The 23,294-nt window shown below is 46.8% G+C and overlaps 1 protein-coding gene across 3 annotated transcripts in view; it reads left to right on the forward strand.

Annotated features, from left to right (window-relative positions):
- Nucleotides 1–23,294, forward strand: part of LOC124798009 — a 374,749-nt gene that overhangs the window by 314,806 nt on the left and 36,649 nt on the right. For all 3 annotated transcript variants that reach the window (XM_047261224.1, XM_047261214.1, XM_047261208.1), the window contains exon 3: nt 6,106–6,358. In XM_047261224.1, the coding sequence (XP_047117180.1) occupies nt 6,106–6,358 (253 nt within the window). The remainder of the gene's footprint in view (nt 1–6,105; nt 6,359–23,294) is intronic.

Raw genomic sequence — 23,294 nt, forward strand, 5'->3', positions numbered from 1 at the left:
GTATCACATTTCGAAAGCATCTGTTCTCTTCTTGTCTCGATTGTAAAGCTATTACCATTTTGCGTCCAAATCCATCGGAGCAGGGTGGTAAAGCGTTGCAGTAGCCACTGACATCTGGCAAGTGCATGGTGTTAAAACTCCAATTACAGTAACAAGGATATTTGCCCATGGCGTGACGGGCCGGGCTAGGCTCTGCAAAACCCGCCAGCACAGCAGTAAGATAGGGTTGTTACAGTGCAAGCTAGGGGATTTCTCCACCGATGGACTTCAGTGGTGTCGTCAAACACGTGGCTGGAAGTAGCGCATTACCTTAAACTGCGCTACGCGACCCTCTATAAATACAGGACGGCACAAAGTATTTGTCTACTCTGTTTTAATGTATGCCGTAAATGATTCTCCCTGTGATATTTTTGTAGTGTATCTCTGAAGATTCTATAGCTAGCCCACCGATAGCTCAATTCACATTTCAGAATGGAACCTCTAACGCTGGAACAGCGTAAACACATTTTACGCAAATTTTGGTCATAGTGTTCTACCGTTGTGGTGAGAGACGCGTTCTCGAACACACTGGTCCAAGAGCAGAACCATCCAGAATGGCCAATTTTCGGTGAAATTGCAGTGCACAACTAAAGTAAAATTTTGATGAAAAAATTTAAGCATCCTCTGATCGATTATGTGTAGTTTTTCGTCTTTTTTTAACTGGTTGATGAATTGTAAGAGATTGGATCTCTACATGATTACAGGAAGAGCCAGTCAGGACGACCAGCCTCAGTATAACTAATTTTGTAGCAGAATCATTTGCAGCCCAGCAGTACTACTAGGATACGAAGGCTTCGTCGGACGAGGGGACGACAGGAAGTCGCTAGCAGCAATCAAGGGTTCGGGACTCCATTGTCGTACCTGCCTCCTGCTCGAAGTCCACCTTTCGGACGGCGCGACAGGACTAGCTCAAAGCCCACTCAGTTAGCGAGGCTGACTCTTGCCCACGGGAGCAGCGGTTCGTGTCACTGGCACGGCAGCAGCTTTCTGCCACCGCTGTAGTGGGCACCGTCGTACCTCGCACCAACAGCCGCCGGTACACAGCTATCCATCAAGGAGCTGGCTACTTCCTTCAGACACACTCGGGTTCACTTCTCAAACGGATATTGTACAGGACAGAGTTGGCTGGGTGAGGTTGCAAGGTCGGGAGGAATGCGGCGAAATTACAGTTGAAGAGAATTAGCGATATACACTGACGGAAAAAATATCGCAACACCAAGGCGAAGTTGTGCGACATAAATGAAAATTGGTAGAAGTATTTCTACATCTGAAAGTTGATATACTCACATTTCGCGCCAGTCGCAGAAGAGTTGTGCTAGAAGTGCCATCAAGAGGATGTAAATCGGGTTTGCTTTAAATACGAGGGTCACCCCAAAAGAAATGCACAATATTTTGTAAAAATACAGTTTTCATTCTGCATTTGTGAAAGTTTTACAGTGTATAGATACATCCTTCCCGCTTGTTTTCAAACTTGGTTCAACATGTTCCCGTGTGTGGCGCCGTCACAGCATGTCTTCAAGATGGCTGCTACACTTGACATTCATCAGAAGCAACGTGCTGTCATAGAATTCCTGTGCTGTGAAAACGAGACGGTGGGAAGCATCCACAAGAGGTTGAAAAAGGTGTATAGAGATGCTGCTGTCGATCGCAGTACAGTTAGTCTGTGGGCAAGCAGGTTACGTGATGAAAGCGGGCACGGCAATATTGAAGATTGTCCTCGCAGCGGCGGGCCTCGTACCGCACACACTCCAGACAAAGTGCAGAGAGTTAACAAATTGGTGACTGCTGACAGACGTATCACAGTGAACGAATTGTCACGCTACGTTGGGATAGGGAAAGGAAGTATTTGCAGAATACCGAAAGTGTTGGCGTTAATAAAAGCCTGTGGCAGGTGGGTTCCCAGGATGTTGACAGTGGCTCACAAAGAAACAAGAAAAACGGTATGCAGCGAACTTTTGGAACAGTACGAGAATGGTAGAGATGAATTTCTTGGAAAAATTGTGACAGGTGATGAAACATGGCTCCATCATTTTTCATCAGAGGAGAAGATGCAATCAATGGAGTGGCATCATGCAAATTCACCCAACGAAAAAAAATTCAAAACCACACCTCCTGCTGGAAAAGTTATGGCTACGGTGTTTTTCGATTCTGAACGACTCTAGCTTGTCATCATGCCAAGTGGAGCCACCATAAATTCTGATGGATATGTGACGACACTGAAGAAACTTCAAGCTCGACTGAGTCGTGTTCGACCACATCGGCAAAAGCAGATGTTTTTCTGTTGCACGACAATGCACGGCCACATGTCAGTCAAAAAAACCATGGAAGCGATCACAAAACTCGGATGGAAAACACTGAAACACTCGCCTTGCAGTCGTGACCTGGCTTCATGTGACTATCATCTCTTTGGGAAACTGAAAGACACTCTTCGTGGAACAAGGTTTGAAGATGATGACACCCTTGTGCACGCTGCCAAACAGTGGCTCCAACAGGTTGGTCCAGAATTTTACCGTGCGGATATACAGGCGCTGGATTAAAAAAATAGTGCGTATTTCTTTTGGAGTGACCCTCGTACGTGTTGTAACGGTCGTGAGCCTTAGTTACCTTTGAGATTGGACGTGGTGAGTTGATGTTAGTCAAGAATGCCATTAAGGCGACAAAGACGCCATTAACAAAACCTCACTGAGTCTAAACTAGGTCGTGTAACAAGGCTACGAAAGCTGGATGTTCATTGTGCGATATTGCAGAAAGAGTTGGCAACAATGTAACCATTGTACTTCATTGCTGGCATCGGTGGTCGCGAGAAATTACGGTCGCAAGAAGACCGGCCTCCGTACGGCCACGTGGCACAACTGATAGGGGTGACCATTTAGTATGGCTCTGGCGCATCCCACTGCATCTACAGCAGCAGTCTGAACAGCAGTTGGCACCACTGTGACACAACGAATTGAAACAGATCGGTTACTTCAAGAACAACTCCGAGCCAGACGCCCTGTAGCGCGCATTTAACTGACCCCAAACCACCGCCATTTGAGACTTCAGTGGTGTCAAGTGAGGGATCATTCTGTGTTTTCTGATCAAAGCTCCTACCGCCTCGGTGCCAGTGATGGCCGTGTGTTGGTTAGGAGGCGGCCGGTTTAGGGCCCCCCAACCAACCTGTCTGCCTGCTAGATACGCTAGACCTACACATAAAATCATGATCTGGGATGCGATTTCGTGTGACAGCTGGACCATACTCGTGGTTTTCCGACGCACCCTGACTGCAAATTTGTACGTCAATCTGGTGTTTCGACCTGTTATCCTGGCATTCATGAACAGCAATCCAGGGGGCGTTTTCCAACTGGATACCGCTCACCCATGTAACGCTGTTGTAACCCAACATGCTCTACAGAGTGTCGACGTCTTGCCTTGACACCGAGCGAGGTGGCGCAGTGGTTAGACACTGGACTCGCATTCGGGAGGACGACTGTTCAATCCCGCGTCCGGCCATCCTGATTTAGGTTTTCCGTGATTTCCCTAAATCGCTCCAGGCAAATGCCGGGATGGTTCCTTTGAAAGGGCACGGCCGACTTCCTTCCCCATCCTTCCCTAATCCGATGAGACCGATGACCTCGCTGTCTGGTCTCCTTCCCCAAAACCAACCAACCAATCTTGCCTTGACCTGCTCGATTATCGGACCTGTGTGCAATTTAACACATGGTGCCTCATCAGACGACTACTGCAGCGCTGTCTACAAAACGTTAACTGTCCCTGTATTGACCTGCTAAGTGCAACAGACATGGAACTCCATCCCACAGACAGACATCCAGCATCTGTACAAAACAATGCATGCACGTTTGCATGTTTACATTAAATTTTCTAGTGGTTACACCGATTATTGATGTACCAGCATTTAACATTTGCAATGATTCATTTCACGTATACATACACCCATGATCTAGCAATGCTAATCGCTTAAATAAGTTAGATACACAAATGTATAAGTGGCGTGATTTTGGATACATACTGGACTGAACTGGCTTTGTCCCGAAAGGCAGGCTGGGTTAGCACTTCGGCACTGGGCAAGTTATACTGAGAGAGTACTTGAAAAGCTCATGGAAATGGAGGGTAAAATAAAAGTTTACAGAAATTCCCAAATTTTCCCATACTGGCTGCACGTCCTGTATATCATGAGATCTGCTCCCCATGTATATCATCAAGAGATCTGATCTTCGCATGAAACTGTGTGCGCAAAGCCAAACACACATTGCGCCAGCTATGTAGAACACCCGTGTTTGTGCAAATTAGTTAAAGATTGCTTTAAAACTCGCCACAGCCTTCAGATGTGTAATGCTTCGATGCTCCATACTCCTTGGAACAGTTCGCACAATCGTCTGTGTTTACATTAATGGTTGAACTGAGTATGGGCCAAATAGACAGCAGTTAGCATTACACAGGGGGAAAAGTATTTAAACCGAAAAACTCTGGGAGGTTGTAGGGCACATCAAAACAAATATTTTCCCCTAATGTCATGTTTTCCTATGAGAATTATTAAAACCGGTGGAGGCCGTATTACGCTCCTCAGTTGTTACAGGCCTTATTACGATCTTCAGTTGTTAGAGGGCGTATTACACTCTTTAGTTGTAGGCAACTGCTGTCCACCAGTGTAGTAGTGCATTATCTCTGTTTACTAGTGGAGCGATACACCTGCAGTGAGTACACGTGAGTACTACGTAGCGCACCACAACGGACGAGCTGCACAGCGGGTTTATCAACAACAATATTCTAATAACCGTATCCCGCATCGTACGACCTTTTCTGCTGTGTACCAACGTCTGCCTGAGACCGGGTCATTTAGCAGATTACTTGGACAGAGACGCCGTCGCAAGTTAAGAACGCTGCAATTTGAGGAAGCTGCCTTGCAACATGTGGAGCGGGAGCCTTCAATCAGCATTCGTAAAATTGCACGTAACATGGGGACGAATCAGACGAATGTAAGAACAGTCCTTCGAGAGCAATTGTTACGTCCATTTCACTTACAGCGTGCCCACAACCTGGAACCAGTTGATTATCTACCCAGAGCACAGTTTTCGCAGTGGTACTTGGAACAGTGTGAAATGCATCCTACATTTCCTTCCTCTGTATTGTTTACCGATGAAGCAACGTTCGGGCGTGATGGAGTCTTCAACATTCACAATTCGCATGTTCTGAGTGGGGATAACCCACATGCCACAGTTACTAGCGCTCATCAAGTGCGGTTCTTCGTTAATGTGTGGGTCGGTGTTGTTGGGGACTGTTTAATTGGGCCGTATCTGCTACATAGGCCATTAAATGGCAGGCACTATTACAATTTTCTCGCCAGATCATTGCCAGAATTTCTGGAAGATGTCCCGCTCCCTACGAGACAACGCATGTGGTTCCAACATGACGGGGCGCCGGCACATTTCAGCCGTCGTGTGCGTCGATTCCTGGACCGACGGTTCCCAGAAACGCGGATTGGCAGAGGTGGTCCTGTACCGTGGCCTGCTCGATCCCCAGATATCTCCCCTCTGGACTTTTTTTGTGTCGGTGAGATGCGCAATCTTGTTTACGCAACTCCTGTTGCGTCAGAAGAGGATCTGGTTGCCCGGATAGTAACAGCAGCAGGAACAATTCCCTATACTCCTGGGGTTTTTGCCCGTGTCAGATGTCAATGGAGACATTTCTGGAAATCTACTGTAATAGAAATTGGGTTGTGTTAATGTGTTGTCTGTTGGTCATAAAAAAATGGAAAAGTGTTTGTTGGTTTAAATAATTTGCCGCCAGAGAAATCTTCCTCTACCGGTTTAAATACTCCTCATAAGAAAAAATGACATTGGGGGAAAATATTTGTTTTGATGTCCCCTACAACCTCCCAAAGTTTGTCGGTTTAAATACTTTTCACCCTGTATAGGTCTTAAGAATTAAGAGGTGCTCTTAAAACATTGTTCTAGTATTCTCTTTAGAGCAGAGAAATTTTTAAATTGCACGCAAGGCCACTACTAACAGCATAGAGCTGGCACCTATGTTTCCCAGTGTGCTTCACGACACCGCGTTGTCTGTGGGCAGGTGGCGAGTACCTGGTGTCGAGCCCCAGCTGCCGCATCCCGGACATGCCGGCGCGCCACCCGTCCATTAAGGGGCTGCTCAAGTCGGTGGGGCCCATCGTGTGCTCGCGCCGGCCGCCGCCCAGCTACGTGGAGCGGCTGTCCACGGGAGCGCACGTGCTGCGGCTCGAGGACAAAGCGGCGCACTGCTGCTACCACAACGTCACCAGGCCCGCCGACCTCGACATCGTCAAGACACCCGATGAACTCTACAAGTCAGTCGCCACTGCACTGCCGCACAGTAAATAAATTGCTTGCTTTTTACACTTAATGGGGGACACTCTCCCTACAACCATTTTAATCATTGTCACATCCTCCTTTGTCGCTGCCAGCCTCACCACAGATCCATCTTTGTTGCTACCATCCCCGTCTTCTCTACCATTTTTATAAAAACAAACCCACAACGTCTCTTCGTCTTTACTATAGACTTGGCCACTGTTTCTATGTTTAGATACCGTGTATCGATACGTGGAACTGTTTCAGTGTTTCGGAACGGCTGTGGTTCACTGTTTCGAAACAGTGGTGTTTCATTCCGCCCCTGTCTCGGATAACCGGACCAGATTCGATCTCGAGCCAGACACAGAAACTGTGTATCGTTGTTTCAAAATCAGGCTGTTTCAGTCCACCTGTGCTTGGAGCGGACTAATTGTATCGAAACAGTGATGTTTCATTCCGCTCTGTGTTGGATGAGATTCGGGCTCGGCACAGGTACTGAAACACAACATACCACTTCGTGAAACACTTTCAAGAGTGTCGAAATCTTTTTGACAAGCAATTGTATGAAGCTTAAGATATCCGAAAGTAAAGCTTCGTTTCTAGCTGACTGTCCTATTCCGAAATGGCGTAACATCTGCTTTATAAACACTAACCAAACAATAAAGCAACGCATACTATTCACCTTCAAAATAATAAATATGTGAAAATCATTCAGTTAAATTACACTTTTTTTACAACATACGCTTCTCTGTTCACGTACAGTAATCACATTAAGAAACGCAAGTAAGCCTACAACATTTTGAATAAAAAAAGGCGTAGAGTGACAGTTATTAGACACATACATAGATTTCATGTAGGTATAATTGCAAGCAATCTGTTTGACATATCACTGATTGTGTAATGTTGAACGGGAAGGGCTGGGAAGCATGGTGAATTTATAGTAACGGTTCGAAACACCTTGAAAGACAATTTTTTCTTTTATATTTTGTTATTTATTCGAATTATTTGGCATTATTTGTGAGCCTGTAGTCACTGTGTCTATTATGCACAATGATTCCCTTTGTGTGCATGGAAATTAGCAGGATGGGTATATTACCCATACTAACGGAATGTGGGAATCCCAGTAGTATATCCGTTGTTTCTGCAGTTTGCTCCCACTTCCAGTTCCGTTCGTGGTGGTTCTTCTGTCTTCAGCTATGGCTGTACTCAGCCAATTGAAAAGTATGAAAGTCACACGACACGAAAGCAGCGCATTTGCTGCAGGAAATACGAAACTAACAAGACACACCTAAGTAATAGTTTCATACTTTCTGCGATATGATTAGCGCTCTCGCTCCTCATTTGTGTTTATGTGGACATTAAAGTTGATAAAATGTTTAGGTTTATTAGATTACAAAACAAAAACTGTTTCACTGTTTTGAAACAGCGTATCTAAACATTACAATGTACTGTTTGTTTCGAAACAGTTACGTGTTTGTTTGCGCATCTCTACTTTAATATGACCATTTGAGGCGTAGCGCCGTATACCGATCCTGCCTTGGAGGCGGTTAAGTGGGAGATGTGTCTCAGAGCTGGATAGTGACAGATGGTGACGCGAGACTGGGCGCGCACGTAGTTTATGTATCAGCCGATAGAGGACAATATTGGATAGGGGACTGAGTTTCAATTGTGCCCACTAGAGTGCACTAAAGTAATAGAATGTTTTTCATAAACTGTTCTAGTATTTTCATAAAGTGCTATTTCTTTTTGTGTAGGTAAAATGTTATGTGTTTTAGCAGTATGAATGATGCGTGAGTGTGGTTTAAGATTAATATGAAGATAATTGTTTAACGAGTTATGTAGTGGGATTTAGTGTGGGAACATTTCGAAGTATGGATGTGGACAAAGGGGATTTTTGTAGAATAGATTTGTAAAGTAAGTTTATGGTACAGGGAAAGTTATTTCAGGTATAAATAACAATAGTAAACAACTTTATGCATAAACAAAACTTCAGCATATTAGATAATTACGTCGGTAAAAAGTGCAGTCGTTAGGTTTACTATTTTGCGATTGGTTATTGATGAAAAACGCGGTCTGACTCGGGAGAATGTTGTTTCGCTGTTGGCTGTTGAGTAAACTGACCAATGGTAAAGCAATATTCTCCGCGCGCCTTTCTCTGCTGGTAGAGAAGACTAAAGTATTCTAGAGAGGAGTGGGAGCCTAGCCACGAAACAGTTCGGACGTGTGTAGTAGGACTTCCGATGGAAATGATAAGTTGCCGGATCTAGCAGTGTTTCACACATCAAAAGTGTTATAAAGTGACGGAATAATTATTCCGATGGGTGTGTAGAAATTTCGGAATTTTAAGTGAATTTTGTGACGAGAAGACATATATTCCGCGTGGCGTATTGAGCAGGTCGGTGGCTAAAAACTGTGACTGCATTAGGTACCGACAGACTTAATATTTGGCAAACATTCTCAATCAAAAACAATCCGTATTTTTGTAGCTATTACGTTTTCGGGAAATGCAACACCATAAACATGCCAACGTGAGTGAAAGGGATAGTGAGTGACTGCGTTAAGACTACCACGGACTTGGCAGTGATATTTGTTCACCAAAGTTTCAGAATATATTAAGGACAACATTTACAACCTTTCATTTCGTGTGAAAATTTTCTACCGAAACGTAGATTAGTGACTTTAATTGCAACCTGGTTCACGTCGAACCTGGTTTCGCTCGGATTCCGTACTGATGATCTGATGAGACAGTGTTCACAGCTAGGTGCAGGTTTGTCGTAAAGGGACGGAAGGAACCGCGCCTCAGCACATTCACTACACGTTTTAAATGTCTGTCTGTACTCGGTTGGTGCATAAGTTGGTAGCATTTTTCCGTACGTTTAATAAAGGCAACAGATACACATAACAGACTTTTGTCATCAATAATATATTCTCCTTCACTGTTCACAACAGTCTACCAACGCTGGTGTAACTTCTCGACTGCGCGACTGTAGAAATCACGTGACATTCAGGCAAAGAACTCGTCGAACCATGTTCGTTATGCATTTGCTTCCGGAAAGGAAGTTCCTTAAAGGTTACTCGATAGAGAGAGGAAAAGGTGAAAATCTGTGGACACAAGATCAGGTGAATAAGGTGGGTGCGGAATGACTTCCCAACACAACTCGTGTGTAGTGTTCCTTGTCATTCTAGCAGAATGCGGCCGGGCGTTATCGTGGAGTAACATCAGTTCATGCAGTCTTGCTGGTTGTTCCTATTGGACTGCATCTCAGTTGTTGACCATAAACGTCAGCAGTAATGGTTACACCTCGGGGAAGGAATTCGTAGTACACCACACCGTCGCTGTTCATCCACTAGATGCGTAACTCTATCGTTTATGGATGAGCGTACGTCTTCGTACGGGGATTGTTGCTTTGTTTGGACTCAGCTATTCCTTCCTTTTCCTTATGTTAGACACCATTTCACGTCACCAGTAACGATACAAGATACGAATGGTCGGTGTCGTTCATGAACCATTTGGTGCCGACCAACCGGAGATGCACATACGGCCATCTGCTTATTGTTGTCATTTTAGGTTAAGAGCACGCATATGCGTTGTGGTGTGCGTACTGTAAGACCTTCAGTACACACACCATCAGATTATTTGACTTGTCGCTCTAACGAAGTAGGCGAGTGTCAGCAATATGTCTCGTGATCTTATCGTGGCGTGTTTATCTTCTGCCGTTAGGTCAGACGATAGAAATGCCACTTGCACGCTTAGAGTAGCAGATTGACAGTAACCAACTTTAAACAGAACTTGATCAATTTTCACACACATTTATTAAAATAATAACAAGCACAAAAATTCCAGAATGAGGAGACGAGAAACTAGCAGAAGTAAAGCTGTGAGTACCGGGCTGAGTCGTGCTTCGGTAGCTCAGATGGTAGAGCACTTGCCCGCGAAAGGCAAAGGTCCAGAGTTCGAGTCTCGGTCGGGCACACAGTTTTAATCTGCCAGGAAGTTTCAAGCATAAAAATTACTTAACTTGGTTTTGGATGCTATTTACAATTGACAATCTGAAGTTCCTTTGGTATTGGTACGTTAATCTTATTCTCACATATATCTCTGATACTTGCCAAAAGTGTCTATACCTTTATCTTCATGGCTATGTACAGGAATAAAGTAATCTTATTAGGCGCAGACTGAAACTTGACTATAGACTGGTACAGACTAATGCAGACTCACGAATCGGAGGTCTGTACACTCGTTATAATACCTCGCTCGCGCGTTCATGTATCACTGCGCAAGCGTGATCCGCGAGTAGAAAAGGTTCTATGTTAGCAGCAATCTCATTGGCTGCGTTACATATTCACACGCCGATCGGCGGAAGCAGAATTTGGTCTGTCTCTATGGCAGCGCCATCTCATAGTGCGGAGACGGACGAGCGCTGCGCCTGCGCTGTTGTGCTTAGCGGGGCACGCTCTAGTGGGAAAGTTGTGTACGCGGTGACTGCGCGGAACTATGTACACAACAAGCGTAAACCCGATTTTCCCGCCTTCAACATTGCATGGAAATGTCTCACTATGGTGGAGAGATCAGAGTTCATAACATTTGCCTGTTCTCGAGTACACTGACGTGGATCTTATTCTTTTTCTTTAGCGTTTGTCCCGCCTGGCGGCAGGGTCCGCTGAGTGGATTCGCTCTCTCCATTTTGTACGATCGTGGGTCATGTCTGGATGAAGATTTATCACTTTCAGGTTGTTGTGCAGTGTGTCGGCCCATCGTCGCCTAGGTCGTCCCTTGGGTCTCTTTCCCATGACTTCCACTGTGTATGCTGCCTTTGCGATGGTATCGTCCTTCGCACGCAGCACATTTCCAAACCGTCACAGCGAGCTTCCTCGCATTTGTTCTGGATTGGTACGACCCCGCAACATTCCCTCATAGTGTGATTTGAGACATGGACCAGTCGAGTGAAGCCACCTGTCCTCTAAGCATCGAAGTATCCATGACCCTCAATTGTCGTTCTGTCTCTTGTAGCTGGCCAACACTCAGTGCTGTAGAGAGCAACCGGACGAATGACAGTCCAGTAGATGTTTCCCTTCAGACGAGCCTTAATCCGATGATCGCAGGTGACACCTGTTGCCATTCGCCACTTCATCCAGGCTGCCTGCCGCCTTGCGTTGACCTCGTCTGTAAGATGACCATCGCTAGAGATAGCAGAACCGAGATAAATAATTTTTTTTCTATTCGTGGTAGATCTCCTCCGTCAAAGAATGACAGTCCAACTTCTCGCGGATGTGATGTCATGTACTCAGCTTTCATTTTGTTGAGCCGCAGGCAATATCGCGCGAGTCCGTCAGTTCACTTTTGTGTTAGGTGCTGGAGATCAAACTTGTTCTCTACAGCCAACATGACATCAGAATTGAGAAGTGTCATGGTAGTGGCATGTGCATGTCTGATGTGACAGTGTCCATCACAAGAATAAACAGCAGTGGTGATAAGGCAGAGCCTTGGTGGACTCCTACAGTGATGCGAAAGTCATTTGACGCTCCTGCTGCCACTTGGACCTACCTCTTTGGTTCTACATACAGAAGCCGTACACAGTTGAAAAGGTATTCCGGAATGCCTTGGTCACGAAACGCTAACTAGATTACATCAAGTGGTATTTGATCAAAAGCAAGGTACAGTGACTAGTTCTTTTTGTGATATCTTTCAACCAGCATTCACGCAGCATGGATTGCGTCAGTTGTGCCATAATTTTCCACAAATCCGACTTGGTTCGTATTGATTTGAGCTATTTCGCTTACCCTTTTGTCGAGAATACGTTGAAAGATCTTCATCGCATGGCTCAGTAGTCTGATCGGGCGGTAATTACAACAATCAGCAGGACTTCATGCCTTTTTGAAGATTGGTTCAGTGATTCTCCGCTGTCTGTTGTTTTCTACCTTCTTTGATGATCTGGTTGAAGAGATCCGTTAGACAGCCTGCCGCATTCCACTGTTGAGAACACCATAACTCTATTGGGAGGGCGTTGTGGCCAGTGGATTTCCCTCTCCTCATCTCCTTCAGAGCAGCCTCAACTTCAGCAATGTTAATTTCCTTAAATGGCTCTTACACAGCTGACATGGATGGTATTGGTGAATGGAGACATTCCTCGGTAGAAATTCTCTCAAAGTAGTTCTGACGGCAGTCCCTTGATTTCTTCCTGACTACCAACAGCTCAACCGTTTCATAGTTGATGTCGTAAAAGTGTTGGATGTGTCCCACTTTCCGACTTTTTGATTTGGCTAGTCGATAAATGTCACGTTCTCCTTCGCGTGTGTCCAGTTTCGTGTAGAGATCTGAATACTTGCCTGGTTCGTGACTCCAACGACTTTCTTCGGCTCTGTGATGGCTTGTGTGTAAGCATTCCAACGAGCTAATGTTTGGCTGCAAGTAACTCGTCGTATAATTTTTTCTTGCATAGGGGATCCTTAACATAGTCATTCCAAAGTCACGAGGTAGTCTTCTGCTGGGATTTCAGCCGTCTTGTCGTCAAGCAGTGCCCAGAAGTGATCTTTGGTTTCTGCTCTTGGGCCGGGGTTGTGGGGAATAGGCACTGAAGAAGTGAGCTTTTCGTCTGTCCGTAATGTAGACAGTTTACATAAGGCGATCGTCGTAACGCTGCATCTCAGAGACAGAACCACCGAATTTCGCTGATATGATGGTGCCGACGCCGGTTAGTTTTTACGTGTGTTCTGTTACGTATCAGTTTGTAACTACAACCTATGTCATATGACTTTTGCTCACTCCCCCTTGTTTCTTGAACTGCACAGATATCGATGCGTCTCTTTTCGAGTGCCTTAGCTAGTTAGCTGCATCGTCCAGTCATAGTCCCGATGTTCAGTGATGCGAGAGAGAACGTGTGGGCCCAATTGCTTAGCCGCCCCGCCGCACTTGCGATGACAACCCTTGCAAACTTGTCATGCGCGTTGCTTTCGGGGGGCGCCTTAACAGTGGTACCGAATTCTTTGGATACCGTTTCCATAAGGATGTGACAGTGGTTTTACGGTCGGCTTGTCACAAAGCCTGTCACCAAGCATTTTGGATGCTGCTGCCAGCACTAAGTTAGGCCGCTCGTGACCTGGAGAACAGATGCCTTTTCGTAGCCGCTGCTCTGAAAAACAGACGCTACCTCCTCTTTTAGTTATCAGCCAACTGAACTATACCGCTTTCCTCTATCTCCGCTGTAGGTCATTTAGGACTTATTTTTTGGTGAAAGCTGATTCATGCCCCCCCCTTCCATCATTGAGGCGTTACAGACTGCCTTCTTCTGTCTTCCAAGCTGCTGACTGTTGAGCCTGAGAAGTAGAGGTTGGAAAATGAAAGACGCCCTAGGACTCCGAACCTAATAGCACCGGGGTCAGGAAAGAAAAAGGAGGAGACGTAGGATGGTCAGATAGGATAGATAAAAGAGAGGAGGCTGATATAAGTGGAAGCACTCTAGGTGTGAGTCCCTGACATGGATAGTTGTGGATCAATACCTTTAAACGATCCTCATCAGTCTCCGAAGATCTTCCTAAACGTGGAGAATAGTCAAAACAATCCTCCTTAAAACGAGGTAACCATTTTCTTGCCATGCTCTGTGCGATGGCATTATCGCCATACACGGCGGAAACGTTTCTGGCTGCCACCCACTATTGAACTCAGACAGAAGAGTATGTCGGAAATGTTCCCATTTTTCCACTTGGCACTCCATTTTCTAGCTCCCATATCTCCACTCAGTATCTCCAAATGACAAAATGACAACACGTAAACTCAAGTAGCAACAGTGAACTGCAAATAAAAAATGACAGCAACTGGAATACCAGCATACAAAACAAATACTCTATGAACTTATGCACCAGCTTACTATTACCTTCTCTCGATATGTTACCCGTGTGTCTATTCATTATTTATTTATTAATTTATTGATGGGTCTATTTACGCTCTCAAGATTAGGGCCACCAGGCCATTATTACATCTAATCAAGTATTCTGTAGGTTTTGCTTTACATATAATTCATTAAACATTTAATAAGTTACATCTACTCGTACTATAGAAAGCAAAATTTAGAAATTATCATAGTGCAAGAAGGCGAAACAGAAAGCAGCTGAAAAAGATGCTTCTCGTGCATAAAATACTGCCGTTCTGCTTTCTTGCATATGTACAGAATAAGCTGCCGGTATACACAAAATTGGAAAGTATTTCTTTAAGAACATATTGTAGCTTATATCACTGAATCAATTAGATTAGGCTCTTTTTTACAATTAGTTCATGATCATTCATTTCTCTACATAATTTATTGATGCTTGGAATCTAATAAGTAGAAAAGTAATTAAAAACAAATGTTAATCTTGCGGCTGGCTTTCTCTCCGCTTGGGGCGCTAGTGTGTTTCCAACTGTGAGATAACTTTCATAGCAGTTAAGTGTCGCGACTGAGAGTTCACGGCGACGCGAAACCCCCGCTCACCTCCTCCTCGGCCGCAACTTCTGCTGCTCCCTACGGCGTGGCCAAAGCCACAGCCATGGGCAGTCTGTAACAAGATAGAGGCAGGCATCGCCGAATGCAATTTTGTTTAATCTACTTAGATACGGTAATGTTATCGCTGAAAGGTGGTATAGCGGAGAGCTGGACTGAAAGGACTAGGCCTAGAAAAGGTTATACTAAAGGAACAACTTATTTTTTTAAAGTCATAGTAAAAAATACCAGTGAACCGTACACAATTTGTGGCCATGGGGAGTAACAATAAAAGAATGAGCGTCTCACATCTCAAACTGACACAAAAAAATTAATAAAACGTAAGTTAAATCAGTTTTTTTTATTACTATCGGGAGTCGGCCTCCCTCTGGCACCCCCCTGCGGGTCCGGGGATTAGAATAGGCCCGAGGTATTCCTGCTTGTCGTAAGAGGCGACTAAAAGGAGTCCCACCCCCTCAAGGGGGTCGTTAGCGCCTGCGTCCGGAGGCGGACGGTTCCACGACCTCTATTTGCGGTCATTTTGCTTTTTCACTTCTCGTTTCTTCCTTCCTTTGTTTGGTTCCTTTCTTTGCTCTTTTCCACCTCACTGTCTTCCTTACTCTTTCCCTTGCCTTCTTCTCCTTGGTTCTCCTTGCCTTCTTCTCCTTGCCTTCTTCTCCTTGCCTTCTTCTCCTTGCCTTCTTCTCATTGCCTTCTTCTCATTGCCTTCTTCTCATTGCCTTCTTCTCATTGCCTTCTTCTCATTGCCTTCTTCTCATTGCCTTCTTCTCATTGCCTTCTTCTCATTGCCTTCTTCTCATTGCCTTCTTCTCATTGCCTTCTTCTCATTGCCTTCTTCTCATTGCCTTCTTCTCATTGCCTTCTTCTCATTGCCTTCTTCTCATTGCCTTCTTCTCATTGCCTTCTTCTCATTGCCTTCTTCTCATTGCCTTCTTCTCATTGCCTTCTTCTCATTGCCTTCTTCTCATTGCCTTCTTCTCATTGCCTTCTTCTCATTGCCTTCTTCTCATTGCCTTCTTCTCATTGCCTTCTTCTCCTTGCCTTCTTCTCCTTGCCTTCTTCTCCTTGCCTTCTCATTACCTTCTTCTCCTTGCCTTCTCTGGTCTCCGCCTCGGCGTTTGAGACAGTCTGTCCTCTCTCTCCTCCTTTTCCTCTTCTTCCTTCCTCCCTGTGCGTGCCTGAAGGCCGACCCACGCGTTCGCACGCGTAGCCGGTGACGGGGTAACGCGTAATTCCCCGCCCTGGGTAGACATGTAAGGCACGCGCGTACCCCCTGGAAAAGGCCAGGCCCGGGGAGGGATGATTGCCTGAGCTGATACCTTCTGACCATGCCGATTGGTCCCTCCGTCTGTTTCTCGGGAGGTGTGACCTGAGGTGTAAACATTCACCTAAGGCGGGAGTGCCCTCTGAGAGGGTCCCCACAAGGAAGGAGCGCGCCATCGGAGACGCTGGCAATCATGGGGGATTCCTCCGCAATGGATTTCACTCCATCTGTCTCGACTTCTGCCCAAAAACGGAAACGTGACCAGCCACCAGTGATAAAAGTACTTCTGCCTGCCCCACAGTTCCTTGTCGTTTCTCGATCTGAGGACGGAAAGGATTTTTCCTCTGTCAACCCTTTCGTTATCCAGAAGGGTGTAGATGCCATAGCCGGATCTGTCAAATCTTGTACCAGGTTGCGTAACGGTACCTTATTACTAGAAACTGAGAGCGCCTTTCAGGCACAAAAACTGCTTCGAGCCACACTCCTGTACACGTTCCCTGTGCGGGTGGAGGCTCACCGAACTTTGAATTCGTCTCGTGGTGTGGTCTATACTAGCTCCCTCGACGGATTGACTGACGAGGAGATTCAATCATTCCTCGCTGAGCAGGGCGTGACGGCTGTCCATAGTCATGAAAAAGGTCAACAATGACCTTGTACCGACCCGGACACTTTTCTTGACCTTCGATAGTGTTAAGCTGCCATCGCGCATCAAGGCGGGCTACGAGGTTATTTCTGTTCGCCCCTATGTCCCGACACCTACGCGCTGCTGCCAGTATCAGCGTTTCAATCACACTCGACAGTCTTGTTCCAATACGGCTAAATGTGTCACTTGTGGCAGGGATGCCCATGAGGGTGACTGTCCGTCTCCTTCTCCTCGTTGTGTGAACTGTCAGGGTGACCATGCCGCTTCCTCCTGCGACTGTCCTGTCTATAAGGAAGAACGCTGTATCCAAGAAATTCGGGTCAAAGAGAAAGTGTCCACCTCGGCTGCTCGCAAGCTATTGGCTAGTAGGAAGCCCACGCTGCTCCCAGCGGGGAAATACAGTAGTGTCCTCACCTCTCCTCGGACTACCAGGGAGGTGGCAACCCAGACATGCGATCTGACCTTCAGCACCACGGTCGTCCGTTCGGCCAGTGCTAAGATCGCCCGGTCAACGTCTCCTCTTCCTCCCGTCACCCCTCAGCCACAAGCACCTTCATCAGCTTCTGCCAAGACGAAGACCCAGAAGTCCGATGCACGGGCCTTCAAGAAGGAACCGTCCCGTGCAGACTTCCTACGTACCCCGACCTCCCAGCCTTCGACCGGTACTTCAACCAAACGTCCTTCCAAGAAGGCTCATAGGAAGCACAGTTCTCCTTCTCCGCCACGGCGCATTTCTTCTCCTGCGCCACCCAGCGGTTGCCGCCCCAGGCCGTCGTCCGTTTCGCCTGGCCGCACCGCTGGTAGGCGAACATCTGGCCGTTCACCGGCGAAGGAAGCTCCCCCTCCCGGCGATCTTCCCAAGATGGCCGATGAACCTATAGACCCCATGGACGATGACTGTCCGCCTACTGATAGCGGCGGCAGTGCTCGCTCGAAGCCAGGCCCTCAGCGGCCTTCGAGGTGACCCCTTCTTTCGTCTTTCTTTTCTTCTTATGATGGCACTTATTCACTGGAATATTCGCAGCATTCGCTCCAACCGAGAGGACTTGAAGTTGCTGCTCCGCTTGCACCGTCCGCTCATCGTAGCCCTCCAGGAAACGAAGCTACGCCCATGCGATCAAATTGCCTTGGCACACTACACCTCTGTGCGTTTTGACCTACCCCCTGTGGTAGGTAGCCCGGCCCATGGAGGGGTTATGTTGCTGGTCCGGGATGATATTTACTACGATCCCATCACGTTGCACACCGGCCTGCAGGCAGTAGCCATCCGCATCACTCTCCCCGCTTTTACATTTTCCATTTGTACCGTTTACACTCCATCGTCATCTGCCGTTACCAGGGCAGACATGATGCAACTTATTGCTCAGCTACCTGCACCATTTTTGTTAACTGGAGACTTCAATGCCCACCATCCCCTTTGGGGCTCTCCAGCATCCTGCCCGAGGGGCTCCCTGTTAGCAGACCTTTTCAACCAGCTCAATCTTGTCTGCCTCAATACTGGCGCCCCTACTTTTCTTTCGGACACATCTCACACCTATTCCCATTTAAACCTCTCTATATGTACTCCCCAACTTGCACGCCGGTTTGAGTGGTATGCACTTTCTGATACATATTCGAGCGACCACTTCCCGTGTGTTATCCATCTCCTGCAGCATACCCCCTCTCCGTGCTCCTCTAGTTGGACCATCTCCAAGGCAGACTGGGGGCTCTTCTCTTCCAGGGCGACCTTCCAGGATAAAACCTTCACAAGCTGCGATCATCAGGTCGCACACCTCACGGACGTCATTCTCGCTGCTGCTGAATATTCCATCCCTCACCCTACTTCTTCTCCACGTCGCGTACCGGTCCCCTGGTGGACTGCAGCATGTAGAGACGCTTTACGTGCTCGTCGACGTGCTTTACGCACCTTTAAACGCCACCCTACAGTGGCGAATTGTATCAATTATAAACGATTACGTGCTCAGTGTCGTCGTGTTATTAAAGAAAGCAAGAAAGCCAGCTGGGCTGCTTTCACAAGCACCTTCAACAGTTTTACTCCTTCTTCTGTTGTCTGGGGTAGCCTGCGCCGGCTATCTGGCACTAAGGTCCACTCACCAGTTTCTGGCTTGACGGTCGCGAATCACGTCCTTGTGGCCCCTGAGGATGTCTCCAATGCCTTCGGCCGCTTTTTCGCCGAGGTTTCGAGCTCCGCTCATTACCACCCTGCCTTCCTCCCCCGCAAACAGGCAGAGGAGGCTAGGCCACCTAACTTCCGCTCCTCGAATCGTGAAAGTTATAATGCCCCATTCACCATGCGGGAACTCGAAAACGCACTTGGCCGATCACGGTCCTCCGCTCCAGGGCCTGATTCTATTCATATTCAGATGCTGAAGAACCTTTCTCCTGCGGGTAAAGGTTTTCTTCTTCGTACTTACAATCGCATCTGGATTGAGGGACATGTTCCCGCATGCTGGCGCGAGTCTATTGTTGTCCCGATTCCTAAGCCGGGGAAGGACAAGCACTTGCCTTCCAGTTATCGACCCATCTCGCTTACCAGCTGTGTCTGTAAAGTGATGGAGCGAATGGTTAACTCTCGATTGGTTTGGCTGCTCGAGTCTCGACGCCTACTTACCAATGTACAATGTGGATTTCGTAGGCGCCGCTCTGCTGTCGACCATCTGGTTACCTTGTCGACCTTCATTATGAATAACTTCTTGCGGAAGCGCCCGACCGCGGCTGTGTTCTTTGATTTCGAGAAGGCTTACGACACCTGTTGGAGGGCGGGCATTCTCCGCACCATGCATACATGGGGCCTTCGCGGTCGCCTCCCTCTTTTTATTCGTTCCTTTTTAATGGATCGACAGTTCAGGGTACGTGTGGGTTCTGTCCTGTCAGACACCTTTCACCAGGAGAATGGGGTGCCACAGGGCTCAGTTTTGAGCGTCGCTCTCTTCGCCATAGCGATCAATCCAATAATGGATTGCCTCCCAGCTGATGTATCAGGCTCCCTTTTCGTGGGCGATTTTACCATCTATTGCAGCGCGCAGTGTCCACGTGTCCTGGAGCGCTGTCTTCAGCGTTCCCTTGACCGCCTTTACTCCTGGAGTGTCGCCAATGGCTTCCGTTTCTCTGCCGAGAAGACGGTCTGTATTAACTTCTGGCGCTACAAAGAGTTTCTCCCACCGTCCTTACGACTCGGTCCCGTTGCTCTCCCAATCGTGGAGACAACAAAATTTTTAGGTCTCACATTTGACAGGAAACTTAGTTGGTCTCCACATGTCATATTTGGTTGCCCGTTGTACCCGTTCTCTAAATGTCCTCCGTGTTCTCAGTGGTATGTCGTGGGGAGCGGATCGAACCGTCCTGCTTCGTCTATATCGGTCGATCGTCCGCTCCAAGCTGGATTATGGGAGCTTCGTATACTCCTCTGCACGGCCATCCATCTTACGCCGCCTCAACTCCATACAACATCGGGGTTTACGACTTGCGATCGGAGTGTTTTACACTAGTCCCGTCGAGAGTCTTCATGCTGACGCTGGTGAGTTGCCACTCACCTACCGGCGCGATATACTGCTTTGTCGGTATACCTGTCGGCTACTGGCAATGCCCGACCACCCGTCTTATCGTTCCTTTTTCGATGACTCTCTCGACAGTCAATACGGGTTGTATGTCTCTGCCCTGCTACCCCCTGGAGTTCGCTTTCGTCGCCTCCTTCAACACCTTAATTTTTCACTCCCTGCAACCTTTCGAGTGGGCGAGAGCCACACGCCACCTTGGCTCCAGGCTCAGGTTCGCGTCCACCTTGACCTCTGCTCGCTCCCGAAGGAGGTTACCCCCGGTTCAGTCTACCACTCCCGTTTTATCGAACTTCGTTCGAAGTTCATTAATATGACCTTCATTTATACAGATGGCTCTAAGACCAATGACGGGGTTGGATGTTCCTTTATTGTCGGGGCACAAAGTTTCAAATACCGGCTCCATGGCCTTTGTTCGGTCTTCACAGCTGAGCTCTTTGCCCTCTACCAGGCTGTCCTTTACATCTGCCGCCACCGACATTCTGCATATGTCATCTGCTCCGATTCCCTGAGCGCTATCCAGAGCCTCAGTGATCCGTACCCGATTCACCCTTTCGTGCACCGGATCCAACGCTCTCTTCAGCAGCTGGTGGACGTCGGTTCTCCGGTTAACTTTATGTGGGTTCCTGGCCATGTCGGTATCCCTGGGAACGAAGCTGCAGATGCCGCGGCCAAGGCTGCGGTCCTCCAGCCTCGGACAGCATCTTGTTGTGTCCCTTCGTCAGATTGTAGCAGGGTCATTTGTCGGCGCATCTTATCGCAGTGGCATGCCGATGGGGCTGCACTTACAAACAACAAACTTCGGGCCCTGAAACCTCTTCCCGTGGCTTGGACGTCCTCCTCACGCCCTTCTCGGCGGGAGGAGGTCGTCTTGGCCCGGTTACGAATTGGCCACTGCCGGTTCAGCCATCGCCATCTGCTGACGGCTGCGCCGGCGCCGTTCTGCCCCTGTGGGCAATTGCTGACGGTCTGCCATATTTTAACGGTCTGTCCGGATTTTAACACCCTGTGTCTTGATCTTGGCCTGCCATGTACTGTAGAAGCCATTTTAGCGGATGACCCACGAGCAGCTGCTCGCGTTCTTCATTTTATCAATTTGACAACCCTCTCAAAGGACATTTGATTCTGCTGTTTTCCTTTTTTAATCCTATGCCTGTCAGTCTGTCTTTTATCGTGTTTTCCGTTTCGTTGCTGTTTTAAACTTGTGACTCGCGGTGCATTCCTCACGTTGTCTGGGCGCTAATTACCGTTGAAGTTGTGCGCCCTAAAACCACAAAAAAAAAAAAAAATCCCTCTGGCAAAATTGAGAACATGGTGCAATAAACTGGCACAACATTCAAGGACAGCAAACGACCCACGACGAAGAAAAGAAATTATCCGGAATGGACACAAATCAGTAGATGTGATGTACATGTACAGAAAGACAAATTACAATTTCAGAAAAACTGGGTAATTTATTCAAGAGAGAGAGCTTCACAAATTGAGCAAGTCAGTAGTGCGATGGTCTAACTCATTGGTTGATAGAATTCTTAAATGATGTCCTCACGGATATCGTGCAAAATTCTGTTCAGTTGACACTTTATATCGTCAGACTCCCTAGCTATAAACATTACACTATATATTCTTGCGGGTTGGAACCTCATTGGACTTCGGTTCACGTGAAGCAGAAGCCAAGCTGCCTCGAATACAGTCAAGTACGATAATGGGGATACCTTTTATGATGTGCGTTACGCGAACATCGGCCCAGCGACAATACTGGGCAACAGCTTTTCCGGCGCATTTAACTGGGAAAACATTGGCCAGCCACCGGGTCCAGTGATGTTAACAGTCGTAGTAAAGACGTATGAAGAGATGAGAGGTGAACAATATAACCTTGAACGTAATTTAATTTTTGAACAGAAGGAAATAATGGGCAAACTCAGGCGATACTCTTCTTAGGTGAGCTGATGGAAAACATAAAATGCTCTCGATCTTAGCTAACACAATACTGTAATTAAAAACGAGAGTGATGAAAATTCCTGACTTTATCAAAGGTAATTTTTCTGCGTGAGTTACGTGCGGCGTAAGAGCTGGGATTTCACCATGTAGTTAAATACTGAAGCCACTGAAGGTATTACAGCCACTCGTCTGGTAATTTCTGAACTTCTTTCATATCGGACTCCGAGGAAAGCAGTACAGCTCAGTACTGCTACGTTGATAACGAGGCGATCAGCAACAGAATTCCAAGCCACCAAAAAGACATTTCCTCTTACGCTTTTACGACGTGCTGTTCTGCGTTTCGCCGTCGTTCGGCATTGACGTCACACACAGCTTCGTGCATTAGTTCCAGTAAGTTTGGGAGCTTAAATGTCGTGTTCTTTCTATCAACAAGTCCCTTAACTTGGCTCCAGATCAATTATGTTGCGTTCAGAGTGCAGTGTTAACTGTAAAAATGCATCATTTGTCCAGGCTCCACGCCGTGAAAATTGTTTCCCCTTTTCTGTGACGCTTATCACTCTGGCTCGTGTCAGACCACAACTGTCCTTTAAAACAATGGGCATATTCAAACAAAGGGCAATTGATTTTCATTTTTTCCAAAAAATTTGTGTAATGTTTTCTTAACTTCAAAATCTTTAACAACTTTTTATAATATGTCGACAAGTAAGAATGCGTATTTACAATGAAACCAGAACTCTGTGTGTGGCATGTAATTAGAAACTAGAACACGTACATTTTTCTTGAAAAAATGATGGTTAAGTTTGAGTTACTTAACACATATTTGATAAATTTCACATCTAAATAATTTAAGTATTCAAACCGAACAAAAAAAAATTGTAAACCATAACGGGTTGCGAACCTCCAGCCACCTACCCTCTCAACTATCAATCTACGATACTACCGGTCACGCCACAAATATATCCGAAATGTCAAACCTAATACTTATTACGTAATGTTTCTAGAAAAACGCCAAATGATTTTTCTCTGTGATGTTCTCAAAACCATTTAGAACAACTTGTTTCT

This window comes from Schistocerca piceifrons, chromosome 1 (assembly GCF_021461385.2).
Source record: "Schistocerca piceifrons isolate TAMUIC-IGC-003096 chromosome 1, iqSchPice1.1, whole genome shotgun sequence".
Classification (NCBI taxonomy): domain Eukaryota; kingdom Metazoa; phylum Arthropoda; class Insecta; order Orthoptera; family Acrididae; genus Schistocerca; species Schistocerca piceifrons.